A 27,508-nucleotide genomic window follows, 5' to 3' on the forward strand; every position below is an offset into this window, starting at 1 on the left:
GTGAAATCCTCTTTGAAAGGTCAGAAAATAGAACTGGTAACAACTGAGTGCAAGTTGGTAGTCGGGAACTCCTGGCTACCTTAAAGATGCAGTGGAATGTTTTCTAGTAGAAGCAGGGCTGCCTGTCTCATTTTCTTTGCCCTTTTTAAAGCTTCCTATGTCACAATAACTGCTGTGGGTTCACAAGTGTTTCTCTATGAGAAGGTTTGAAAGACAAAGTCAGAGAAGTCAAATACATTTCAGTATTTAATCATGACATTATTAAATAATATTTAAGAAATAGATTCTTATTTATTTAAATAAGTAAGTGTTGCGAGATCCCACTGACAGGCAATGATATTCAGTGTTTACAAATATCAATGAAGATCCAATGATGAAGAATGTAGCATTAAATACATTAAAAAGGTTCCAGCAAGCTGCAGATGTCTAGAATCACAGAGCAAATTATTTGTTTCCTAGTCTAATTATGAAGAATTGTCAGTCACTAAACGCCCATTGGAAAGCAGGATCAATGTAGCAATATGTCCCTTGTACAACATACCACTATGAGCAACCATAAGCATTCTAGGGAATGTTCACATTAACCAATTTGCTTTCTTACAATTGTTAACTGGGGTTGGGGTGCATAAAGCTAAATCTTATTTATCTTAAAAGTATTCAAAATAAAGGATCCCGAAATCTTCCCAGAATTGGCTACCTCAGTCAAACACAGAGTCCTTTGGATCAAACTGCAGACATTCTGTGAAATCTCAAGTCTTCATGCACCCCCTAATAGTAAAGTAAAATCTTGAGAGTGAAGAAAGTATTGCGATGAAGGCAACCCCATCATATCCTGGACTCCAATAAGGAGGCTCATCAATCAGAAAATGAACAACCCAAGGTCTCTATTCACCAATTTTAGTAGACTTGGCACATTCCAACCACCACAACACATGATCTTGAAACATTCTCAATAGAGCAAAATGATTACATTTGGATGTATTCGTCATGTTTTCCTACCCACCTCTGATGTTGCCACTAACCTACAATGTATATTTTAGTTCTCAATTAAAGGTTTTTTGTTCTCCATAACTCAGACACCAAAACTCATTCCATTGGCTGCCAAGTCCAGTTTGGTTCTGTGTACTGTGGGGGTTTGCAAAAATCAACTACAAAACAAATGTCAAATGAGTTATCCACACACCTTAAGACGTACTGTTCTGTGAACACAAGATTAAATGCAAGAACCTTTGTAACTTGTAAAATGATAAAAACAGCATTCATTATAAAGTGAATTCTTGCACTTCGTAAAAGGTCTAACTGGGAAAAATGAAATGTTGCAATAGGCGGTGTGTACTGCTCAGAGCTAAGCATGTATGATCCCTAGTAAAATGTTTATATTTTGTTCAAAAACAATTCTGAAGACATGCTCGCCAACCATCAAACTTGGTTCATATCAGTGTGACTGCTGCGATGCCAGAAGAGTATTTTGAACACAAGAATAGTCATCCTGTCACTTCAAGGGATGATTCGGGATTCATCTCCAACTATTCAGTATTATTTACCTTTTTTGTTGGTGCACATCATGCCACATATGGGGCTTCGGAGCCCATCGAGCAGACTGTATTCAGAGTGGAAAAGGGACTCAATCAGTTTAGAAGAATTTTACAATTTGGTAAATAATGCAAGCATTACATATGCATCACTGTAGGATGACGGCCCTTCTATAAGCATCCTCGTTTATGGTTGGCATCTGGAGTTGTACACACTAGTGTGTGTACGTATAAACTAGGATCACATGTAATGTATTGTAATTCCAAACAATTACCATTGAATGGAATAGGCTCTCTCAAACAGTCTTGAAGATGGAAATGGGCCTAGTACAGAAGGCCAATTGCAGTGTTGATTGCAAGGTGCACAACATTGTCAGTTTTGACAAAACATACCCTCAAGTAAAAGGGTTTGGATGACCCCTAAAATGAAGTGCAAGGGGTTTTCAGGTCACTCAGCTGTCAACTTACATCAAACAAGATAAAAATCCATGTTGCATTCTGGTACTATTTTCACACATTCCCAACTATTAATGGGCGAAGGCAAAACCGCAACACTCTTTAAACAAATTTCATTACGTAAGATTCAGCCCATGCCCAGGCTTATTAAAATACCATGTGCCGCATTTAGGCTTGTATGACATTTCTTAGCGCAGAGAGGATTACTAAATTATGCTCAGCATGGGAGGAAAGGGGACTGCTATACCCCCACTCAAGACAGCAATGTTGGATCTCTTTGAACAATAGCTGGGTTTGGGCTCATCAGTTGATAGCAGCCGACCCAATGCTACAGTTCCAGAAAGCATCAGCTTGGCCATACATTTCCCTGTACAAGTAGTCCTAGCTGAATACAAGTAGAAACCCTTAAACTGTCACTTTTAAACCTTGAACATCAAAATAGTAACTATGTGTGTGACATTACTTTCTGCTTTCATTTTTCACACAGTGGTTTATCTTTTGTACTAACATTTTTAAACAAATAAGTAAAATGTTGTTATTTTTTTTCCTACCCACATTATCTTGGCCTGCACTCTACACCCGACCAGAGCCCCGGGAGATTGAAATCCAGACACCTTAACAAATAAATCCAATGCTATAATGTTAAGATATAAATAAAAACAGATTCCAAGATCACCAGAGATGGAAGAAAGGTCATACAAGATCGCAAAGATGGGCAAAATGTGGCTTAAATTAAAATCCTGCATTTTCTTCTTTCAAGTGGAGTCCCCATTTGTGGAAACAAGTAGCAGTTAAAGCACCCCTCCAGGACTAAGAAGGAACAACTATATTTTTTGCTAACAGGACAAGAAGGGCCAGATCTGCATTCCCACCCGCATGTTCTAAGGCACCAAGCGCCTCCTGCATTGAAAACCCAGCACACAGAATCCGTCTGACAGCAGCGGGCGGGAACTGTGGCGGCTCAACTGTGAGATCCACACCCATGCTGTCAATCAGTGACCTATGTGGAAGTTCAACCTCACTGGTCTGTGGTAGTGAAGGATCAGGACGCAAGGACCCATCAACATTTATTGGGGCCCTTACTTTAGTATTGAGGGTAGTCTGCTCACAGGACTGTGTAACTAATGTGTCCACACTGGATTCAGAAATGCAATGAACAGTTTTTTGTGTTTGTGGTAAGAACTCTGACAGAGGTGAAAAGTTGGCACATGCAGAGGTTGTGTTAGCAGAGTCCAAACCCAATGTCTTGTTCGGCTGTATCACATCTTGTGTTTTTTGGGTGCTTTGTAAAGCAGCTGAGGGGTCAGAAGCCAAAACACTAATGGAATTGCTTTTCAGTTTGTCTAGATTAACCTGTGGCGACCTGACTTGTGCGTCCCTTCCTACAACCGTTTCCAGTACCTCCAGCCGGAATGCTGCTTTCGAAGTGGGAAAGTCGGGACTTGTATTGAGCATTTCAGTGTCAACACCCGGCTCTGGGATCTCTACTATTTTAGCTTCATCTTTTACCCCAGTGTCCGACTGCCCCACACACTCCTCTTCATTCAAAGTTTTTCGAGAAACTTCTTTGCTATTGACAATCAGAAGTTTATGAAGTTCTTTCAAAGCTGCAGCTAAAGACACACCAGGCTCCTCCTTTTGAGTACCTATATCAGGGCTTGACAGAGCTACACTGGGAGAATCCGTCGATCCGGGCGCAGAAATGAGAGAAGATTGCTTTGATGACTCATTATCTATTCTGATGCTTTTTGATGTGTCATGTGCAGAAAGGGTTTGGCCAGTAATATTAGGAAGAGGGATGTCAACATGAGACATTTCTACCTCACTCCAATGTGGGTTGAGAGCCATAGCACACTCCCTTCTTTCAGTGTCTACTGAAAAGGGAATGTCATTTGCAGGTGCAAGAGACTGCACAGAGCAGTCAATCTCCTTGCATGCTGAAATGCTTTTGTCACTGGATACCAGTATTGGGGTAATAAGCTGGAAGTCTGTATTTTGCAATTCTTCAGATATAGATTCTGCGTGGGATGCTTGTTGAAGACCAGCAGAGTTTAAAATAGGTTGAATACACTTAAAGTCTCCATCTGTATGGCTACATTCTGGTTCAATACGTTCTGCTACTTCCTGAAACACAGGCTGATCATATAATGGTCCATCATCTATGATGCAGGGTTCTCCCACTGACTGCAGGGCAGCCTCTTCAAGATTTTCAGTTACAACTGAAACATCCATTTGCACAGGTTGACCTGAGCACAGTTCATTATCACAAGTGTTTTCTATAGTGACCAATTCCTGTAAAATATCTTCTGAAATTATGGCAGGGCAGTGATCAACTACAGCTGCAGCTGCAGTTTCTAAAGAAGCAAGCTCTGTGGAGAAAGAAAGGTTGGACAAATGCTGAGTGCTGGAAGGTTGGTGCTCCTCTTCTGCAAATGCTTTGCATGCAGCTGGGTTCCCTGAAATCTCCATCATTTGAGATTCAATATTCTCTCTTGTACTGGATTTGGGCACAAAGTTCTTTTCTGCACTGGACTCAGAAACAGAAACTGAAGCAGGGGCAGAGACAGAGCGGTCAAGCGATGGATAAGGAAGGCTTGAGATCATGGAACTGAGTCCTAGAGCGTGGTCTGCTTTGTTCAAAGCATCTGTAGATGGTGGCGGTGGCAGCATCTTCAGTGAGGTAGTTTTTTCATCTCCATGTTCTATATATATTGGGAAAAGGAAGACAGTAAGAAGGAGTTAATTTGTATCAATTAACAATCACAGTTTTAAAATTCAAATTGAGAAATCACTACATTTTCAGCTGGGGCTTTTTAAAATGTTTGCACATCACTAGATAAAACTGAGCTGAGGAGAAGTAATCACAACTGATAAATATCTGAGGAGCATGAGGGCCACTCACAACACACCTTTACTGAGGATGATGGGCAATAAGTACTATTTCACATCTATTCTACTGATTTTGTTCCGATAGGAGAAAATAGCTGGAAAGATGGATGAGGCATAGCCTCATATATTCAGCTGAGGTGGATGTAATGGCAAGGGCGGCAAATGTCTTGGGCATCAGTAATGCTAAATAAACTCACAAGGCCATGTGCTGAATTGTGAGGTGTTTCACCTGAAAGGAGTACTTCACGAGTGACTGTATCGTCCCCAGATTCAGAAACTGTTGCATATTTCCACAATACCTCGCTGCACACCAGAACGTTTATTTTTTAACATAAAAACATAAACCAAAAAATGTGTGTAGGCATTCTTATACATACATAAAAGGCACGCCATCATGTCACATGTTCAGACTGTAACACAAGGGCAACTAGAATGTTCTGTACAATGGAGACCATCTTCAGGTCATTTGTACGGTACCCATGTGCAACTTTAAATTCTTAAGTTAGGGGCATGGCCATGAGAGAAGATTACTTATGGCTCTGGATAGGATAACCTTACTCGAAACCTACCTATAGAGAAAAGTCATTTTTACTCCTCCAGAATAGGATCCACCACAGATTAATGAACTGCTAAATACCATACTTAGCATTACCTCCAGTAGAGAATGGAAGAGGAAAAAGAGGTACCTTTATTGGAAAAGGTTCCTCAAATATTCGCCATACGTTCATCATCGAATGGGCTTTAATACTGATGTCTTTCTGATGTAAGATAACAGAGGAGCTAAGCCATTGCACTATTACTTGAGTTCACTAGGTTCAAAGGCACCCATGAAAAGCCCTATACATTATTTTAACCCATCCTGAGAGGGGATATAATGCACCTTGTTTAAAGGCTTATCAGTTGAAATTGACTAGATCCCACTAAGTCATTTAAGTGAAGTGATGGCTATTAGAAAAGCCACTTTCTACTTTAGAATCTATCTCCCAAGAAGACAGTGGTCTTCTGGCAGTAAGGAATCTCTTCATGCGACCCAATACATCATGGATAATAGACACTTTAAATAAATGTCCCTACAAAGAGGACTTTCATGTCCTGTACTGGACAATAAATGTATCCACATGAAATGGTACAACAGCCCAGCCTTAATAAAATACAAGTGGTAAAAAGGCATTGCTCTCTCCTGGCAAGTCCGTTTATCATGTCCACGTACGAGCACTACTGCAAACACATTTCTACAACGCCTAGCATATTCTAGTGAAGGGCCTTCAGGCATCTTCATGATATGCAATCACCAGGCAGGCTGTCTCCAATGGCCGTACTGACAGAATTCTGTACTAAAGTTGTTGAGAAATTGTGGGTTGCAGTGCATCACCCTACCACTGCCAATCAGGAAAGTCTCAGGTAAAATGCCTGAAATACTGAACAGACAAAGATGAAAACAATTTGCACACCAAGCCTGCATGTGTCACACTGGGAACCATAAATCCCAGGAACAGAGCACATATGGCATTTGAAAACGGATGCACTGAACACAGGTGTCAGCAGAAAAGCGTGGACAAAGATGTTCCACATAATATCTAAAAGCAATTAGAGATCGCTAATCATTTGTTCTGTCTAGTTGGGGGTGCAGGGGTTCGTTTATCGCAAATAAATTATCTTATGGGAGCAGAAAAATAGAAAATGAATCCATATTCATCTGCATGCTACCTAGTTAAAAAGTATGCCTTTTCATTGTCCACCCCATGTACATCTTGCAACGCGAAAGTGGCATTGGTTGGCCATCCTAGGATTTAGCTTTATGTGAAGGGTTATACATTCTCACTTCAGCTTTCCACAACAGCGTTTTGAATTGTTGCTAAAAAAAGTGATCACAATCGCTAAGAAGATGCCAAACATTTGTGGAAGACCAAACGGTTCTGCAAAATGAAGTTATAATCTAAGCCCACTGCAAGAAGGTTTATGGAGATGTCAGCAGTGGAACCTAGTAAGATGACCAAAGACCACAAGCTCAGTAGGAACACTACTGGACATACTGTCTTGTATCCACCTGAAACGTTTGCGTTTCTATATGCAATACCGTGCACCTGTCCATGGAGGATGCAGTTTCAGAATACCTACATCCATGGTTGCTTTTACTTAAGGTGCACGGCATAGGAAAACGATACTACTTTCCAAGTTCTGGAGGATCATGTGGTATGAAGCAGGCTGATTTATGCTGCAGACCTCAGTTTTCTGTATGGAGGGTCCAATCACTAGCTAACCGTTAATCCAAGGAAACAAATGGAAGTCATCTTGCCATAGAGGCACAGACAATACTGATCAATACTTGAGAAATTAATCTCGGTGCTGAATGATTTTGCAATTTACGATCCTGTCCCACTGAGTGTAGTATACGTTTGTGACAGTTTCAGATACATATATGGAAGCATGCCACCTGGAGGTTGTGTGTGACATATGGTCACATCTTTGCAAGAATGTAGAAATAGAGCTTAATGTCACATTCTTTACATTCTCCTTGATGGATGTACTTGTTCAATCAATGGAAGCTTTTTGTCCCCCACTTCCATTTCCTCTTTCACTGCTACAAATGCTATTGCTCCCTTTTGCAGCAGGCCACATCTTGTAATAGCACAGGCATATCTGGTGGTTGCTTTACAAATTGGAGACTAACCTAAGGGCACAGTCATCAACACTCACTGAGCTAAAATGACCTGTTTTCGCAGTCCACTGCAAAATCTTGTACCCAATATCTCTCACCAGGGAGAGGTGTGGTGGTGAATGCACCAGCAACTCATTATCTAGCTTCGGGCTGTTTAGGAAGGGCTTCAGCAGCCACTAAAGAACTGCCTCTTCTTCAGGGGTGCTTGTGTGGGTGGGGGTCAGAGGTGCTGCATCTGGTTATTCAGGGCATGAACCATGTGAGGAGGTCACATATCAGAATATCTCCTATGATGAGGGTGCTGAGATGTCCTGTACCTGAGAACCACTGAACAAATTCTCCAATACTTCTAGGATACTATTAGGGGCCAAATCACTGCTGGCTTGATCTCAGCAATGAGATCTCTGAAAAGGAGAGGCACACAATTCGCATTTAAGTATCTAATTTAAGTCCTGAACACTTTGTCCAATATTGCCTTGTAACATTTCAAAGGCTGCTAGGCCAGCATTTGTCAATGGCAAGCTTGTGTGAAGCTGCCACGCAACCTGAACAAGGGTGAGACTTCAAGCCATTGTGCACTGAATACCATGGTCATCTGTTAAGATTGTGAACGACCCTGCAGAGGTGCCATCATACCCATACCCTCCAGGCAGGGTGGAGGGCAGTGGGAGGTGACCCATTTCCTCCAGTTATTGTTCCCTTACTGAAAGGTGCCACCATTAGGTAACCCAGATGCAGATTTTCTCTATTGCCAAAATTAGTACTTATTCGGTAAACACAGGAATCAAGAGCACCTGCATTGCTGAGTTTAAAATGCACAACTGGAATGCATTATTAACCTACTGAGGGCCCCTCTATCATCTACAATTCGGGCAGAGGAAGATGTCTGGGATTTGTGAGGTAGGCGCAACTCAAATTCTACCATTTAAATGGGATTCCCAGAGAATGTAAAACAGCTATGTGGGAGGGAGAGCGAGAGAGGTCAACTCCAAATTCCTTGGATTGCCGATAAACACCGTCAGTCAATCTGTATCCTGCTCAGAATCAGTTGGGCTTCTACAAGTAATCTTGGCCCTGGCCACACTCCCCCATATTTGCATTTTTAAACATGGGAAGGTAGTACACATTTACATCTCTATGAAGCTCTTGAGCAACACAACCTTCTGAGTTAACAGAGGCTCTGCACTTGGCGCCGCGTTCAGTGTAGAGCAAAAGTGAAAGAACAACCTTTCAGCACTATTGATGAGCAAGGCCCTTCAATCCTGTGACAGCACGATGTACAAACTGTGAAGTAATTGCTAAATTCGATAACTATCTTATCGGCTGATGGCGGCTTGTTCTGCCACTCTCAGCTCAGGCTTCATCTTGGAACTGCCATCAGTAACCAATATCTTTGCACTACACAATGTGCACGACTTAAAACGTGTAGAATTATGTTATGACCTTAAGGACAAGGAGGAAAGCCTACCTTGGACAGAAACATTTTCATTTATTTTCCAGAGAAAAATATGCGTATGCAAATATGCAATGAATCTTGGGCCAGGAGGATAACTCGGGGCAATGCGTTTGTCTTGAGAGCAAGACAACACAGAGCAACACAGGTTTGAATCCAGGTCCCGCATTAGAGACTGGTCTCCGGTGTTAAGCATGTGATAAAAGATGAATCTAAATTTAAAATACTGTTTGAAAGAAATGTGTTATATGAAGAAAGAAAATTGTGTTCAAGTACAAGGAAGTATTCAGAGGCTGTGCTCTAACGCAGTGAACAAAAAAAAACTATCTCCTTGGTACAGAAGCATCAGGAAGCCCACACACAGGTGCATGAAAATGTAAAGTAAGTTTGCATGCCTGAGAATGCCTTAATAGGGAAATCACATTTTTTTGCCTTGAATTGAAAAATAAAAGTGCTCATGTCTAGTTGCTGGAGAATGTGGGTCTCTTTCATAGTTGCGACTTTGAGAATGCATCACATTACTTCGAACAGTCACTCAAGCGTTCCAGTTAAACAGCATCCTTCAAATTAGCAACTTTTTGGAATATTCATTTAGGCTTTGGGAGAACTGTAAAGTGTTTAACATTACATTTAAACAGCAGAGGACAGCACATGCGACGACGGACACAGTTTTTACACCATATCACAGAATTGGTTATGATTAAGTCACAGTCTCATAGGTGTAAGGTTGAACCATGTAGAGTGGCATTCAATAGGTGACTGAATAAATGGACTAGGAATTGGTTAACGACTTTCGTACGTAACGTGTTCATAACTTTGTTTTTAGATCCTTCGCAATGACATGTTAGGAGCATATCGTTATGCACAAAAGGATGAGTGATCACTGCCTAAAATAATGCTATGCCACAAGCACACAAGATGCAAAAACAAATTGACTAAACTGAGAAATAGAAACGCCTTCCTGATAGTAATGTGTGTGAATCAGGTTACATAGAAAACCCATTAAAATAACCAGTATTTTTCAATAAATTGGTATGGGGTTAGTGCCCCCAGAATATCCTTTGATATGTACAACACGAGACAGAGAGCAAAAGAAGGAATAGAAGCTTGCCAAATAGGTATAATCTTACAATAGAAGGTTAAAAGGTATAATTCATGAACTGAACTAATTGGCAATATCAGACTTCAATCTTAGCCCTTGAAATGCTGGGCTATTATGCACGTATATGCAAATAGGATGAACATACTCGTCCTCAGCACTTAACAAGTTAAACCATTTCTGCATCGAATGTTTGGAGCCATTCTTTGGACTAAATAAATGGAGTGATGAAAGAAATAAAGATCAATCATTGAGTTTAAGTGGAACTCTGAAATAAAATGTTCACTAAAGAAAAGAGGAAGGGAAGAATGGACAACTGGGAGAGGAGGGTTGCCCATCCCGATTTGTCTTTTTTCTAAGTACATTCCTCTACGCATGTGCCACTTATCTGCTTGTGACTCAAGGACTGTGGGGACTACTTTGCCTAAATCTTTGAATAGTTAAGCCAGTCTCCCATGAAATATGTACACTTCAGAGAAACTGTGTTCCTGTGTCTTATATGGTTTACCAACATACACTTAAGATCAATTAAGCCACACTAGATTATAGTGCAAGTTTTGTAGAACACAGTTATTATTTCTTTATTCTCATTCTTTGTATATTACTTAAAGCCGAATCAGGGAGGAAGGCCAGCCCAGGGGCAACGTGTTCGTCTTCGAGCCAACGAGGAGCAACACAGGTTCGAATCCCGATCCTGCGCTTAGAAACCTCTCGCTGGTATTAAACGCGTTATAAAAGAACAATTATATACAAATGTACATGCATGTGCATTATCAACTGTTCAGAGTTGGTCTACAAACATGAGCTTAGCTGCATCTTTGAAATGAATTTCCTAGGAGTTGCAAGTCAGAGAGGAGCATCAACTAGAGGTAGCGGTGTGAGCAGAGAAAGTAAGACTCACTGAAATAGGCAAACGGTGTAGGTAGTGAATATTTAAAGACAAGTTAACCATCGGCCATGCACAAGCAGTCCTTTAGCACCTATCACTTGAGAATATGAATTTCTCATTTTAAAACATTTTCAGACGCAAAATAAACCTCTGCATTCCCAGCAGCAGAGAATATAGAAAAGTGGCAACATCTCTTTCCTGGTATTCATGTGCAAAGTAGAGATTGTGCTAAACATGTTCGAATCACAAATATCTTGTGCAACACTGATAAGGTTTAGCCAGACAGGTGAGGACTATGACTATATGAGTCGCCTCCCTCTTCCCAAAAAAGATATCCACCGTCAGCTATTTTACAAAGTCTCTCAGACTCCAAATGCATAGATGAGGCCTTTCATGTAGGCAATAGTCATCTGACCCAATGAATAATGAAGAGGGAATCTCACACAGTCAGAATTACTGATGATCTAAAACCTCAGTGGGTAGCAACTGTAAGGGTGCAGAAGTAGGACACTGACACAGTAGTGGCATTTTGATAAAGACTCTTATTAAAATGAAAATGGGTTGGGGAAAGGCCTCACTAGCTCCAACGATAAGAGGGGTTTCCCTACCTCAATAGAAATACTAAGGACCGGGTCATAATGTCGTTAAAGTAAAATGTTCACTGTCCTGTGTCTAAACTAATTTCCGTTCCTTACACTCATCAACTAAATAAAGAAAACTGGATGTCTCCTTGCTTCCAGAAGGAGGTCTTTCCCACTCTGAATGCTGACCCCCCAAAAGCGCAGTTCCTCTGCCAAGAATGTCTATAGTTCAATGTTTAAACCAATACAAAGAAACCCAGGCTCCCCATCTCCTGTAGGGAACCTTTTCCTGGGCTCCTTTTCCCTTTCTCCCATGAACAAAAGTTCCTGCCAATCGTCTGGCGGGATCCTCCTCCCCAGCCATGGCACAAAATAATCCTTTGGTTTGTCAGACCTGTTTCACTAACCAGCCAGGCCTTACCATAGACTTTCCAAACATCAACAGCTTTTAGTTCTCTTGCACTGAAATTAGATTTTGACCCTTATCCTGGCCCTTGCCCGTTTTCATCTGGGTCCCATACCTTGCTCCTCTACTTTACCAGGATTTCTGTTCCCATTTTACTTATTGTCCATTTGGACAGACCTGGTATAGTCTCCTGCCAGGTAATATCCCTCGTATCAGAGTATGTGCATTCCCTGTTACCTCTTTGTACCCCTTGATATGGGTTTATCTGTTGCACCAAGTTCTCATATATCTGTATGTTTCCTCTTTCATCCCCTTATAATCCTCTGGGTGTTTTTATATGGTTTACAAAGTTCTTATCAACCGGTATCAGATTCCTTTCACCCCTTTGTGCTCTTTGGGATGTTTTCATGTAATTTACAAAGTTCCCATTAGTTTGATGGGATCCCTTTCACCACCTTGTGCTCTTCGGGATGCTTTCCCAATGCTGCTAAATTCTTTTAGCTCCCTTAATGCTCTGCTAACCGGCCGGCCCTTTCTCTACCTTTGGGAAGTCTTGCATGGTCTCTGGTCCCTTCTGTGGCTGGAGCGGAGCTTCATCCTTGCTGCCACGCTCAGCGTTCTCCTTCCCACGTCTCTGCAGCTCCATATTCTCCCGTGCGCTTTTGGCAGTCGGGCTTCCTACTTCTCTGCCAGGCCCATCTTGGCTGGACCTTCTGGATACTTGCGACCCTGCACGTCTAGGCTTCCAGCCTTCGGTTCTTTTCCTTCGGTACAACCATCTCATTCCCTGCTCCTCCAGGGCTGGCAGGACGAGACAATAAGTCCTTCCCTTTTTATGATCAGAGTTCTTGTTGGATAACTGTACCCAGCATGTTTCCACGGTGGGCCTTCTCCTTGCACCGTCTTCCTCGTCGCAGGGATATTTTCCATCCAGCTTAGGTGAGTCTCCCTCTTCCTCGTCTTAGTCCTTTCATTGACACCCTCTACCTTACTGCAAAACGCAGTGGTTTGAGGGACTCGAGTGGGGTTCAGGAGGGTGTGGATGCCAAGGGGCCCAATGGATACCGCGTTTTCCCAGGGCCATTGTCACCAATCCCATGAAGGGGTTTCCTCCCCATGAGATCCACCAGCAGAGCACCATCCCCAGGGGGACTATCGGGTAGCGGCCTCAACCTCCCTGGCATCATGGAAAGGGGCCTCCCCCATAGAAGATGTGACAATATCCTGGGATTCGTCACACATCCTAAAACTGAGAATATGTGTGCCGAAGCACATATTACCTTCTTGTGAAGCACAGATAACTAGACTCTTACAATGTCTCATGCAGTATCCGCAGAAATAACCGAATGCAACATTAACTAATGAGAAATTACCACATTTTTAAAATCTAATTTGTTAGGGATTTTTGTACATTTGTATTAATATATCGATTGGGGGTTGGGTAAGGGAATAGGTGAAGGTAAGGGAAAGTGGGGTGGGCCTCCACCTGCATTATTAACAAAAAATGTGAGCCAAAAGAATTTGACCAAAATAAATTCGGCCATTTCTCATTAGGTATTTTATTTTCAATCATTTCACAGTAATTCGTCCCATGCTATCCAAAATCTATTAAATGAAAAAGCAAATACATTAAATGAAGAAGAGAAAGATATTCATGTGTAATCCAAGTTCTTCCCTATTAAAACCACATACAGGAAGGTTCCCTGCAAAGCTACCACTAGGAAGCTACAACCATAGAGGAACACTGGCTAGACTGATTTTTTTCATCTACATGACTGCAACTAAGTAGTGTTGATTTAAGTCTGGATACTTCCTAGGCCCCATCATGCACCCTAGATGCAGTTGAAGCCATTTTATTATGGGCTGCATGAGGTTCGAGATAACCAGTCTCTTCTTGACCAAACACAATAGCTCTGATGTTAAATGGAAGTAGAGTGGGTTATTTATGAATTCTAAAATGGTATTGATGCAGAACTCTGATTACATGCAAGTAACTTTCCCTTCATCATGGGATCTTCATTGGGATTTGTAAACCACAAATAGACTGCCAAACCCATCCCCAAAAAGGTGTGTTTGGGGGCAGAGGATGCTAGGTGGACATCAGAGCACAGGTGGTAGTACTGAGAGAAATATTAACACCAAGTGATAAAAACGTGGTCAAAACATAACTTAAAGATGCTTGGCCCACAGAGTTTCAGTTACAGTTGAATGTATTAACTGATCTTGCGTGGCTGCTTTGCACATTTCAGACACAAGTACACTCCTTAGGGCTGTTGTGGCTGCCTTATCACTAGTTCAAGGAGTTCTTGGCCTACCTGGCAAGGGGTTGTTAGCCTTCTGGTAGCAAGTGCATGAAACTATCCACCTTGATATGGATCATTTGGGTGCTTGACGTTTGTTAATTGAAGCATAACTGACAAATAGTTGCTTCAATGTGTTAACATCCTTAGTACAGTCAAGGTAATAACAGAGCGCTCACTCTTCACATCCTGCATGTGGAGAGATCTTTCCTGGGGAGGAAAGGTTAGGGCAAAAAAGTTGGAAGGGAATGGACTGATTTATGTGAAAGTACAAGATTACCTTAGCTGGAAAGGAATGTGTCTTAAGAACTACCTTTGGGATTGTGAAATACAGTGTATGGCTCTTCCGAGTAAAATCTTTGTCACACTAACCCTTCTTTCTGAAATTATTGCTACAAAGAAAGATACATTCTACGTTGAGTAATGATGGTCTGTCTTCTGCATTGGTTCAAATGGGAGAACCCAAAAATTTAGAGAGGACATGGAACAAGTTACTTACCTGTAACTACTGTTCTCCAGCATGGGTCTGGCATGGATTAAAACGCTCATGAATATTCCACGTTGTCAAGCTGGGAATCCTTGGTAAAAGAACTATCAGTTTCACTTCCACTTACAAACTGTATTCGTCCTTTAAACCAATCACTGTCCTCTGGGTCATACTGACCCCATCCAATGATAGCCCTCTCCTCAAGCCTCTGGCAGCCATCTTCAGATTTGGGAAGCACGTAAAGTGGCAGTATGACCAAGAACAGCCGCAGAGGGGTCGGAGGGAGGGTTCGCATGTGAATCCATGCCAGACCATGCTGGAGAACAATAGTTACAGGTAAGTAACTTGCTCCTTCTCCCGTATGGGGTCTGGCATGGATTCACGTGCTCATGAATAACGAATACATAGCAGTACAACATTACACAACCACAGGAGTTAGGCAAGGCTCAACAGAAGCAATTAAGTCTTACCTCTGGAAAAGACTCACCTCAAGTGAACAGGTTGCGTAGCACTGCTTGGTCGACTCTGAACTCCTCACTGGAATCCCTGTCGACACAGAATTTGGTGAAGGTGTGCGAGGACCTCCACGTAGCAGCCCTGTAGATGTCTAGCAGGGGCACACCAGACCGGAACGACATGGTCGCAGCAATCTCTCTGGTGGAGAGGGCTCTCGGACATCCGTTGGGGGGGCAGGGGGGAGGAATAGCCACCTTGAAATGGAAGCCTTGGACAAGGACTTCCCATGGTTCACAGGACCAAAGTTAAACAGTTGTGAAGTCTTCCGAAACCCTTCATGCGTGTCACATAGAACTTCTAGGCAGGAGCAACATCCAGTGAGCGCAAGGCCCTTTCAGGCAGTAACAAAGGCTTAGGGAAAAAAATACGGTAACACCAAAGGCTTGTTAAGGTGGAATTCCGACGGAACCTTCGGCATGAAGGAGGGGTGCATCCGCAACACCACCCTCGAATTGTGGAAAGTCGGCTATGGTTGCTTGCATGATAGGGCCTGGATCTCACCTACCCTGCTGGCAGAGGTGATGGCCACAAGGAAAGTCATTTTCCACGGGAGGAACTTTAGGGGCCTGATGCGTAGGCTCTAAGGGGGCCCCCATGACCCTCATCAGAAGCATATTGAGTTCCCACACCAGGGCAGGAGCTTTCACCGGCGGCAAAGATCGAAAAAGTCCTTTGAGGAACTCCTTGACTAGTCGATGAGACCAAAGTAAAGATCTTTCTGGAGACCTGGTGTAGGAAGAGATAGCTGCCAGATGCACCTTGACAGAGGCGTGCGCCAGTCCGGCCTTGGCCACGGATAGCAAGTATGGAAGACTCTGCAGGGATGTGACCCTCAGATGGGTAATCTTCTGAGACCAGCACCACATAGCGAAACATTTCCACTTGTGACTGTAGCACTTCAAAGTTGACGATGACCTGGCCTTGGCGAGGACCTCCCTGTAGTCCGCAGGCCGCTCATATCCTCCAAACTCTAGTGCTGCAGGAGCCAAGCCCTAGGGTTCAGCGATCCTGGGTCATGATGAAGGATTGCACCGCCTCCTCTGGTGAGAACATCCAGAACCACCGGCAGCTTGACTGGAGACGATGCCGACAGGTTGAGAAGGTCCGGATACCAAATCTGCCTCGGCCACACCAGGGCGATGAGTATCATCCTGCATTGGCACTGCGTGAGTGTCTAGATGACTTGTAGCAGGAGAGGCAACAGAGTAAACTCATACAGAAACATCCTTTCCCATGGGATGGAGAACCCGTCCCCCAGACGCTTCGGTTGGTGGAATCTGCTGGCAAACTTCTGGCTTTTGGAGTTCAGCGCCACCGTAAACAGATCAATCTGGGGCTTGCCCCACTTGATGAAGATCCAGTCCCACCTGGTCCTGCTGAAGTTCCCACTCATGGCAGAAGCGCAATTCTCTGCTGAGGGAGTCTGCGATGGGGTTCTTGACTCCCGCCAAGTGAAGAGGGATGAGAAACCTGTCTTGTCCGACGTACCAGCGCCACATGCGCTTCCTTGGAGAGCACTGGGGATCGAGTGCCCAGCTGTTTCCTGATGTAGAACATGGTGGTGTTGTCCGTGAAGATCATCATCACCTTGCCCTTCAGAGATTAACGGAACGACTTGAGGGCCCAGACCACTACCAGTAATTCCATGTTGTTATGGAGATCCTTCTCCTCCGGCAGCCATAGGTCTCTGGCGTGCAGACATCCTTTGTGGGCTCCCCATACTCCCAGGGAAGCGTCAGTGGTGACAGTCTCCTGGTATCGAGGGTTTTGAAAACCCTGTGCCCCGGGCGATGTTGGGGCAGACACCCCACCACCCTATCACACAATGGAACGCCTCGTCGAGCAGGATCCTGTTCGCGAAGCATCTGGACGCCTTTATCCAGCGAGAGTACAGGAACTCTTGAAGTCGCATTTGTAACCTGCACAGCCGGATGAGGTAGGTGTAGGACATCATGCTGAGCAATGACTTGATAGTCCGCACCGTGGCTGTTTTCATCGACAACAGCCGCTGCACCTTCCCTTGAATGGCCACTACCCTCACCTCCGAGGGTGATGCCAGGCAGGACACCGTATTGAGCCTAGCTACTAGGAACAGCGCCTTCTGCGATGGTGCTAAGCAGCACTTTAGATAGTTGATGGAGAATCTGTTGCTGTTCCCGACTGGTAATCGGAGGGATCCGCGGACACCTGCATTGAAACTCCAGGGTGTGCCCCTGTGAGAGAGCATCCAGCGCCCATCTGTCGGTGGTGATCTTACACTCGCTGACGAACTTCGTCAGTTAGCCTCCCACCGGGGTGCACACATGGGGGCCAGACATCCCGGCCGGATCAGGCCTGTATCGGAGCCAGCGTCCTGCCCTGTGGGCGACAACGCTATCCTCCGCTACCAAAGGCCTGGGAACGGCCTCTGTAACCTTCCTGAGTTGTGGATCTGGAGGGCTGACAGTACAAAGAGGAGACACCTTTTGCACACCTGCTCGACCTTTCCCTGGAGGAGCGAAAAGAAGAGCGATGCTGCTTGAGAGTGCCCAGGGAACGGGCCATCTCCGTATCTGCCTTGATGGCTTGGAGGGACTCGACGACCGTCCCAAAAAAGTTCTCTGTCGAAGGGCATGTCTAACACCTTCGCTTGGGCCTCCTGCCGGAAATTTGTAACCTTAATCCAGCCTTGTCGTGAGGAACTCCAGAATAGGCCCTAGCTTGTACCACAGCTCCCTGTCGTACCTGGCTAGGATCGCCAGTGCTTTGGGCGCCTTGATAGTTGACGCTGCAGTGTAGATCACCTTCCTTCCCATGGCGTCCATCGTCTTCCCCTTGCTGTCCAGAGAGACTGAAGATGACGAGGACGGGTTAGCCGACCGTTTCCTCGCAGTTGCTGATAGCACCAATCCGGCGGTGGTTGTACCTTCAGGCCCTTGCGAGCGGAGTCCGGCACCCGATACTACTTCTCCAGGATATCCGGTTTGCCTGGAGCCGTGCAAGGGTTCTTCATGTCATCCAGAAGGGGCACTACCATGATTGTCTTCCTCTTGGCCTTGCGCTTCTGGTACAAGAAACTCTCCTTCCTGGTTTCTTTGGCACAAGCTGGAATAGCTTGGAGGCTATGGAGATCATGGAATGGAACGACCCCACCTCGTCCGGTGGGGACGACCTAGGTGGCTCTTCTAAATGCAGGGACTCTTCGTCCGCTGCAATGATATCCTTGTCGTCAGCAGTAGTTGTGGCCGTATCCAGCCGGTCAAGTGGCACAGCGAGTAGAGCGCTCGCTTTGACATCTGTGCAGAGCCTGTTAACGCAGGTTCGAATCCCGGCGGGGCCAAACTCAGCCTTTCATCCTTCCGAGGTCGATAAATGAGCACCACACACCGTGGGTAATAATAAGCAGCGCTCAGATACCTGAGGGTTCGTAGCGCTATATAAATGCCTAATTATTAATTATTATCCATCCCTGTACGCTGGGGGAGAAGTAGGCATCGGGTGACGCTTCCTCTTATTCATTGGAGCTGAACGGAGGGCCTTGGGGACCACCGGAACCAGGCATCCTCTTCTGGTTCTCTGACACCAAGGTGTGAAGGGTCGACAGAATGTCCAGAGACACTTACATCGGCTGAGCTGGCGGGATCAGAAAACTAGGCCCTGCGCTGTTGCAGTCGTCCTCTTTCACGTCCTCGTGGACCGTGTGCAAGCACTACTGGCCCTCGTCATCCGTGGACGAGACCCTCCATGGCTTGGGCCACGGCCTGCGGGGATTGATCCGAGGCCTGAGCCGGTTTGCTCCCTTCTGGCGTGCCAGCAGACTTTGCCAAAGTCACTGCGGTGGTGTTGTGCCTTTGGGGCAGGGATACCTTCTGTGTTGTGGAGGCTACCTTCACAGGGTCAGCTCCTTTAGCAGCCGCCACCAACTATCGTCGAAGTCTTATCCCGTGGCGATTGTGCCTGCTTGGCATGTTCAGCCTTCTCCTCCGTCCGTGGTTCAGACATCCCCCGCAGTTTAGCCGGGTTAGATGATTTCCTTTTCGAGGAGGCGCTTGATTGCCGGCTGGCAATGGAGGTGGAGGGTAATGTCGATCGCGTCCTGTCCACCATGGGACCTGCTTCCGCGACAAAACCGGTGGACTCAGACTTGGGGTTCTTCGCCTTGTCTTGGGCCTCCACGGATGAGGCGCCCTTAACAGACTTGGAGGACTGCTTCTCGGACCTGCCGGTCCTGGGTGAGGCATGGCCCTGCTTGGAGCACGGGGCAGTAGCCTTGGCGTTCACCCACGCCGCCAGTATACTGTGTCTGTCCCTCATTGTTTTCTTGGAGAACCCAAGGCATATCTCGCACTCCACCTCCTTATGGTCTGGATGCAGGCAATAGTGGCATAAGTGCTGTACTCAACAAAACATTCTGTACACTTGGTGCATAGCTTGAAGAGGGATCCCTCGTTCTCTGAGGCCTTACATCTCTCGCAGGCCGCTGAGAACTTGGGATGATATGTGTGGATTTTCGCTGTGGTGTGATATGTCTAGTGTAGAAAGTTGAAATGTATTTGTTTAAAATATGTGTTTACAGCTACTTTCTGCGTTTGGCCTAGAATGAATGCCCAGTCGTCTTCTGATATTGTGGACTCTAAGGCTCTCTCCCATCTCGTTTTTGAGGCTGTGTGCCTGGGTATCGTGTCCGTGAGGAGGGTTTTATATATTACAGAGACTAATCTGCCTTCCCCCTGAGACTGGATCACTCTGTGTAGTAGTTGCCACGTGGGTGGCTGTTGGGGGAACATGGGAAGGAGTGCTTGGAATGCATGGCGAAGGCAAAAGTACACAAACGTGTCTAGGGCCGTGTCGGCGCCTCTATCTCTGGCTAGTTGGGGTGTTATAAAGGCTCCCTCTGCAAAGAGGTCATTCAGTGTTTGAACTTGTAGTTCATCTGCCCATTTTAAGTATACTTTTTCAGTGGTCAGGAGGATTCCTGGTATGAACCTTGCTGGTATGAGAGGGGAAAATCTGATCTGAGTGTTACACTTCAGCACAATTTGTTTTCCAGATAGCATAGGTGGAGACGACTATGTTAAGTGATGCATGGGGCACCGGTAGGTGGCCTATGATGATTGCTCTCAGTAGGTTGGGTGTTGCAAGGGCCCGTTCAACCTGCACGTGGAGTCTGATGACGTGCGTGGCGTACCAGTAGCCAAGGAATTGGGCGGCACAGTAGTAACGCTCTAGATCAGGAAGTGCTAAGCCTCCTTTGGCCACTGGTTGGATAAGCATCATGTATGGTACTCTTGCCGGCCCACAGCAATTCAAGGATCAAACTCTGGATTCGTTTAAGAAAATGTTGGGGCAATAGAAGCGGGATATTTCCAAACAAGTAGACACATTTGGGGAGGATCACCATTTTGACCAGTGAAACTCGTCCCCATAGAGTTAGCGGAAGGAGCTGCCATCTATTTATTTTATCCCAGAGTGACTTTGCCACTCTTTCGTACCTATCCTGAAATATATCTTGGTAGACTCTGGGCACTAGGATCCCGAGATATCGGACCTGCAAGTGCTCCCATTTGAATCCATAATCGTTCGCAAATTCCTTGATGTTTGAGGTCAAAGGGAATGTGGCGGATTTAGTGTTATTAATTTTTAGGCCTGAGACAGTGCCGAATTTGATTACCTCTCTCATGATGGGATTTAGGTTTTCGCCTGGGTCTCGGATGTAGAGTACCACATCGTCTGCATACAGGGAAATTATTAATTTGTGCGGTCCGATGGAGAGACCTCTATGAAGCTGTCTGGAAGGGAGTCCAGAGGCTAGGGGTTCCATCAGCAAAGCGTATATTAGGGCTGACAGCGGGCAACCTTGTCTGGTTCCCCTCTGTAGTTCAATACCTACTGATTTAGTTTTTCCCAGGACAAAGTTTGACTGGGGATGATTATAGAGGAGGAAAATTAATTTGAGGAAGTAGTTTCCTAGGCCCATCCATCTTAATACTGCAAAGAGAAAAGGCCGCTCAACCAAGTTAAAGGCCTTTTCTGCGTCCAGCAAAACGCTATCGCCTGATGCAAAGGGTCGAGCGCCTCCATGATTCCGAACATCCGTCTTATGCCGAATGTCGCGTTGCGACCGGGCACGAAACCAGCCTGGTCGGCGAGAACTAGGGAAGGCATCAGGGGGATCAGCCTAGCAGCAAGAACCTTTACCAGAATCTTATTATCAAGATTGATCAGAGAGATTGGTCTGTATGACGCACACTCATCAGGGGGCTTTCCTGTTTTGTGTAAGAGGATCACATTAGCCTCCTGAATGGTTGGTGGTAGTATCCCGGTCTCAATTGCCTCCTCATATACTTGCAACAGGAGGGGGGCCTGCAGGGCGGCGAAGGCTTTATAAAATGTGCCTGTTAAACCGTTGGGGCCTGGGGCTTTCGTGTTGGGGAGTTCTTTTATTGCTGAGAGGATTTCTTCTAGTGTGATAGGTCTATTCAGGGGTTCCCTCAGTTCGTCGCATACCCAGTATAGTTCAGTGACTTCGAGGTAACGGAGGAGGGCTTCTGGATCCGTGGCGTGTTTGTAACTGTAGAGATCCTGATAGAAACTGCGAAAGGATTCAGCCATTTCTGCTTCTGTATGTACCAAAGTGCCACTGGAGTCACAGATTATTTCTACTAGACTAGGTTTTCTGTCTGCTGCCACCAAACGGCAAGGAGGGCTCTGGGTTTTTGTCCTTCTCCATACTGGCGAACACGATGGCCCCTCGCCAGGAATTTCAGTTCTCTATCTTCAGTGGACCTGGACTGATTTAGCTCTTCCTTTTGGGCTGCATGGGACTGCGGATCACAGGACACGGTGCATGTACGTTCGAGGTCTTTCAGTCAGGCTTTGCTGGTGTCGAGCTCTCTCCTGATTAGCTTTAGTATTCAGTTTTCCTTCGCTGTGCAGATCCCTATGACATAGCACTTTAGTGTTTCCTAGAGTGTGCTTGCCGATGTGACCGAGCCCTGGTTGATTTCGAGAAAGGATACGATTTCTTTCTGCAGTTCGTCTGTGAATAATTGGTCTTGCAGCGACCCAGGTTCAAACCTCCAGTGAGGCCTACCCTTCTTTTTATCTGGGGCAGTGCATTCGCAAGCGACTGCCGAGTGGTCGGAAAGCGACCTCGGGAGAATTTGGCAGGGCCTCCACTGTAGCAGGCTCTGGGAGGACATCCAGAAGATAATCGAGTTGAGCGCTCGTGTTGTGGACCCAGGAATGGAAGGTGTATTCGCGGGATTCCCAGTTGTTGTGTCTCCATATATCTATTAAGTTGTATGCTTTACAGATTTCGGTAACTTGGAGGCTTGCTTTAATAGGGAGTAGTTGTGGCTTGTGACCTGTCTTTCTGGGGGACCAATGGTGTGTTCAAGTCCCCTCCCCATATAATCGTGGCTGAACCCGCTCCCTCCAGGTGCGTCATCACCCAATCGAAGTTATTCGCACTGTCCGTGTTGGGCCCATATGAATTCACAAAGATGATGTCTTTCCCTTCGCGGATCCCCCTCACCAGGATTGCTCTGCCTTCAGCGTGTTTTGCAGTCTTTATTAGCCTGAAATTTGATTTTTTATCTATTAGGATAGCAACCCCTCTGGCGGAGGAGTATGAAGAAAAAAAACTTAAGACGTCCCCAGTCACAGGCCCAGCAATTCTCAGAATCCGGGAGAAGGTGAGTCTCCTGTATCAGAGCCACGTCCATTTTGTGCCTTCAGAGGTCCTGCGATATTTTGCGTGTCTTGGTCGGAAGATTGCCTCCTCTAATATCCCAGGTGGCTAGCTTGAACATGATGTTTGGTGTGTATATTTGAATCAGGTTTGCTGGACGTCATCTGAGGCCTTGGTGGGTCTTGCAGTGTCGCAGTGGTTTCTTTATCTTGACTCTTGGTTGTCGCGGAATGCGTTCGATTTCTGGTTATGCTGTGACGTCGGGTGGCGGGCGGTAGACCTACTATAGGTGCGTGTCCCCAACAGACCCCCCCCCCCTACACGGACAAGCCCCAACTTGCCCGTCTTCTTAATCCTCCCTTTGAATAGTAACAATAACAATCCTGAGCTTGGGGTGCTAGTGCCCTCCCAAGAGCAGAAGCTCCCTTTGAATTCACTCTATTGAGTCACTTCAGAGTGCAAAGTCAAACTTCGATGGGTTTGATGCATATACGTGGCATTTGGCGTCAAGGTGGGTTTCTTCTCGCCCGGTCTCCCCTAGGTGGTTTCGGATTGTTATCGGTAGGTTTGCATCCAAGCCTGTCGAGGAAGGTGTTTGCTTCTTCCGGCGTAGTGAAGAATTGGACTTTCCCCATCATGTTGGAGCCGCTATTTTGCTGGAAACAGCATGGAGTAAGACATCTGGTTATCCTGCAATCTCTGTTTTATTCCTGAGAACGACCTTCTCTGAGCCTGGACCGCTGGGGAGAAATCGGGATAAAAATGAATGATATCGCCGTCATATTGCAGTTCACCCTTGTCGCTGGCTAGGCGCAGGATTGTATCTCGATCTTTGAAATTTAGGAGTTTGGCAATGATCGGTCGCAGTATGGCTCCCGGTATGGACCTGCTGGATGGCACTCTATGGGCTCTTTCTATTACAAACTTTAACAGCGCCGATGCTCCGAACAGCTCTTTGCAGATATTTGACACCAGTTCTTCCATTTTCATCGAGTTCTTCCATTTTTACCTAATGTTGTTGCGGCGTGAGCGTCCTTCGAGATCTTCGTTCTTGGCATTGATCGTTTTAATTTGCCCTTCCAACGCAGTTAACTCTCGCTGTTAGGGATGTTGTGCGGTCATCGAGATTGGAGACCCGCTGTTCCACGGTGTCAAGCCTATTTCTGTGCTTATCTATGCAATGCTGTAGTCGATCGACTTTTGATGATAAAGTGTCGAGTTTACAGTCCAAATTGTCGATGCCTGCTTTCAGTTCCAGCAGAATCTCCCGTATGTCCATGGCCTGAGAGGGTAACTCCTCCTGTTTTATGTCCCCAGTCGGGGATTCTGCCTGGCCGCTTGGTTTGGGGGTTTTCACTACCACGCCCGGTTCCGTTAATATTTATCGGATTTACCCATATCGTGTGGCTTGCGTGTGATCTCAGAGCGTGGTTTCCCAGGGTTTTGGTGAACTGCACACAGGTTCGCGGGTATTTGTTTATTTGTAGAGCGCACCAAACCCTTATGTAACTGGACGCACAGCATAACAAGAATGCTTAAAGCTTAGTTACAGGTATTGAAAGGTACAAGGAATACTTTGAAGCTTAGTTACAAATGTAAAGAGGTACAGGTAGGAAGCATACACGTATACATACAGGTGCGATCATTAGTCTTAATGGTCGTTGAGGCGTAACCAAGTGAGGGTGTTTCGTCTGAAACTGTAGTAGGACTGATCCCATCCCTTCTGAGCTCCACTGGTAGTGCATTCCATTGCTGGGCCGCTTTTACTGGGAAGCTGTTGCCTCCTGTTTTTTTTAGTCTGAATCTGGGTATTTAAAGGCAGTAGGAATTGGTTGTCCTAGAGGCTCGTACAGAGGTTTTTCTGATTCACATTCCTTCAGGTATGGAGGGGCTGCGTTATTAAGACATTTGAAGATTAATGACACAGTTTTAAGGAGGATCCTATCCCTAATTTTCAACCAGTGTGGTTTCTCCTAGCATTGGATAGATGCTCTCTGATGGGGAGGTTCAGGGCCGTTCTGAGCGCATTATTTTGCAAAGTCTGTAGTTTGTTGATAATATATTTGTTGGCTCCTATGTACAATGCATTACAGTAGCCCATTTGAGATAAAATTAGAGCATTAGCCAAGATAATGGAGCTTGCTAGTGAAAGGAAGGGTCTCCATGCTCTAATGAGTTTGCCAGTGTAAGCAGAGGATGAGGCCAAGGAGTTTACCTGTTTTTTTAAAGTTAGCGTCGAGTTCAGGTAGAAGCCAAGTGTCTTCACTTCTTTGGCGACTGTAATTATATTGCCATCAATGTTGAAGGCGCTGTAGTTAGTGTCAAGTTTTTTTAGGTTATTAGCCGAGCCAAGGATCAGGATCTCCGTTTTATCGTCATTCAGGCAGAGGCCATGGGTTGCCATCCATGCCTGAATGATGATGTATATTTTGTTTACTAAGGCTGTATCTGTAGTGAAGTTTCCCGAAAGGTGAATGAGGATCTGGGCGTCATCCGCGTAATTTGTATAGGTGACACCCAGTCTATCCAATTTGTCAAATAAATGCTTAGTAAAGATATTATACATGGTCTGTGAGACACAGGAGCCCTGTGGGACCCCACATGTTTGAATTGGGTCTGCAGAAGCTGAGGCGGACAAGACTCGCATATTTCTGTTGTCTAGAAAGGACTGGACCCAAGCTATGGCTTCACTCGAAAAGCGGGCAGCCGATGCTAGGTGTTTGCATAACACTGCATGATCCACCAACTTGAACGCTGCCGACAGATCAAGGAGGAGCAACACAGCTGTGTTTCCTTTGTCGTTGAGCTCGTTAATGTGCACTTTAAGGTCTATTAATGCTGTCTCCGTGCCATGCTGGGGTCTGAAACCAGATTGGCGGGAACCTAGAAGTTGGTTGGTCTCAAGGTCATTCTGGATTTGAAGATAGGCCACTATTATCTTGAGGAGGAATGGGACCGTTGTGATAGGCCTGTAGTTTGTTGGGATGGACAGGTCTAGAGTTTGTTTTTTGAGCAGGGGTAGAACCCAGGATTCCTTTAAGCTACTTGGGACAGTGTTGGATGAAAGGGAAGCATTAATGATTTTAGAGATAAAGGGGGCTAAGTCTCTGGCCGCATCCTTAATTATTTGGGCCGGACAGTTGTCGCATTTACAGTTCGACGGTTTTAGGGCTGCAATGATTTTTTCAGTTTCCTGAATGGAGACTTTAGAGAATTTAAATGGAGCCAAGTCAGGCTTGTGATTAGGAGTGGTGTTAGTTGGTATTTCAGCAAGGGGGAGAGGCTTTTTTAGCTGCAGTTTTGGTTTGCAGTGTTTTTATTTTATTTGCTAGAGCATTTTGAATGCTAGTACACCATTGCTTGTCTTTGGGTACATTATCCGGTGGGGGTATGGGCGATTCTAATTCTCGAAGGATCACAAACAGTTCCTTGGTATTGGAACATGCTTTTGAGATTCTTTCATTAAAGACTTTTTTCGTTTGGATAATTTCTTTCTTGTAGTTGTTGGCACAAAGTTTTAGTTTATTTTCTTCAGTCGGAGAGTGTTGCCATAGGGTATCTAGTTTTCTTTTTTCCAATCTAAGTTCTTTGAGGTCGGGGTTGAAATAGGTATTAAGGTTAGTCCGTTTACTCTTCCATGCCTTAAGTGATATATGATATGGCATTTCTAACGCGCCCATACACAAGTGTTTCAGGGCGTGACGAGGCAAGGGAGGGGAGACAGTGGGAAGCAGACAACGATCCTACTAGGCCAGGTGTCATTCAGATCGTGCAAGTGCATGGGTAGGGAGAAAGGGCAAGTGCCAGGGGGAAGGGAGAGGGGAAAAGCACAATGCAAGGGATAGAAGAATAAATAGATAAATAAAAGCGGCCCGATAGTGGCAAGTGCAGGGTAAGAGCAGAATAAGTGCTGGTGGGGGAACTCTAGGGATACAGAAAACAGTCCCCAGGTGCGATGGGTTGCCAGGGGGGCAGGGCAGGTGTGCAAAAGCAGGGCCTTGCCTGGACCCAAGATCAGAAAGGGTGGCCAGGTGACCAGTGCAGTTTCAGCCAGGAATTTCAGCAGGGGAGAGAGGCAGAGAAAGCAGAAGCAAAGAGGAAGGTTTTGAGGTGTTTCCGGAACCAGAGATGGTTTTCCTCAAGTTTCAGGGAGGCAGGAAGGCTGTTCCAGAGGGAGGCCCCTGCTGAAGAGAGCTCGACCACCCACTTGTTGCTTAGAGAGGCAACTGACCCTGAGGGAGTTGGAGGCAGATGAGCGTAGAGCCCGAGAAGGAAGGTATTTGGGAAGAGAGAGTTAAAGGTATTGCGGCCCCAGGCCCCAGAAGGCTTTGTGGACAATGCAGAGGGTTTTGAACTTGATCCTTGGAGCCAGTGCAGAGATTTCAGTCCTGGAGAGATACGATCCTGGGTTTGAGGCCAAAGACCAGTCTCGCAGTCCTATTTTGGATAAATTGCAGAGGCAAAATAATTGCCTAGAGTCCCCGTGCCCCGCGCTTCTTAGTTATCAGGAGTGTAGGCAATAGTGGGGCAATAGTGTCTAGGACCTTAGCCATAGTGTCATTATAGGAA

At 45.5% G+C, this 27,508-nt stretch overlaps 1 protein-coding gene across 2 annotated transcripts in view; it reads right to left on the reverse strand.

Moving 5' to 3' along the window:
* Positions 1–233: 233 nt before the first annotated feature.
* Positions 234–27,508, reverse strand: part of LOC138472243 (protein DDI1 homolog 2-like) — a 996,683-nt gene continuing 969,408 nt past the window's right edge. The window contains exon 9 of one of the 2 annotated variants that reach the window (XM_069610322.1): positions 234–4,690. In XM_069610322.1, coding sequence (XP_069466423.1) covers positions 2,799–4,690 — 1,892 coding nt within the window. In that variant the 3' untranslated portion in view covers positions 234–2,798. The remainder of the gene's footprint in view (positions 4,691–27,508) is intronic. The other variant, XM_069610323.1, reaches the window with a different exon arrangement.

Source organism: Ambystoma mexicanum, chromosome 8 (assembly GCF_040938575.1).
Source record: "Ambystoma mexicanum isolate Mex_15411 chromosome 8, UKY_AmexF1_1, whole genome shotgun sequence".
NCBI classification, from domain to species: domain Eukaryota; kingdom Metazoa; phylum Chordata; class Amphibia; order Caudata; family Ambystomatidae; genus Ambystoma; species Ambystoma mexicanum.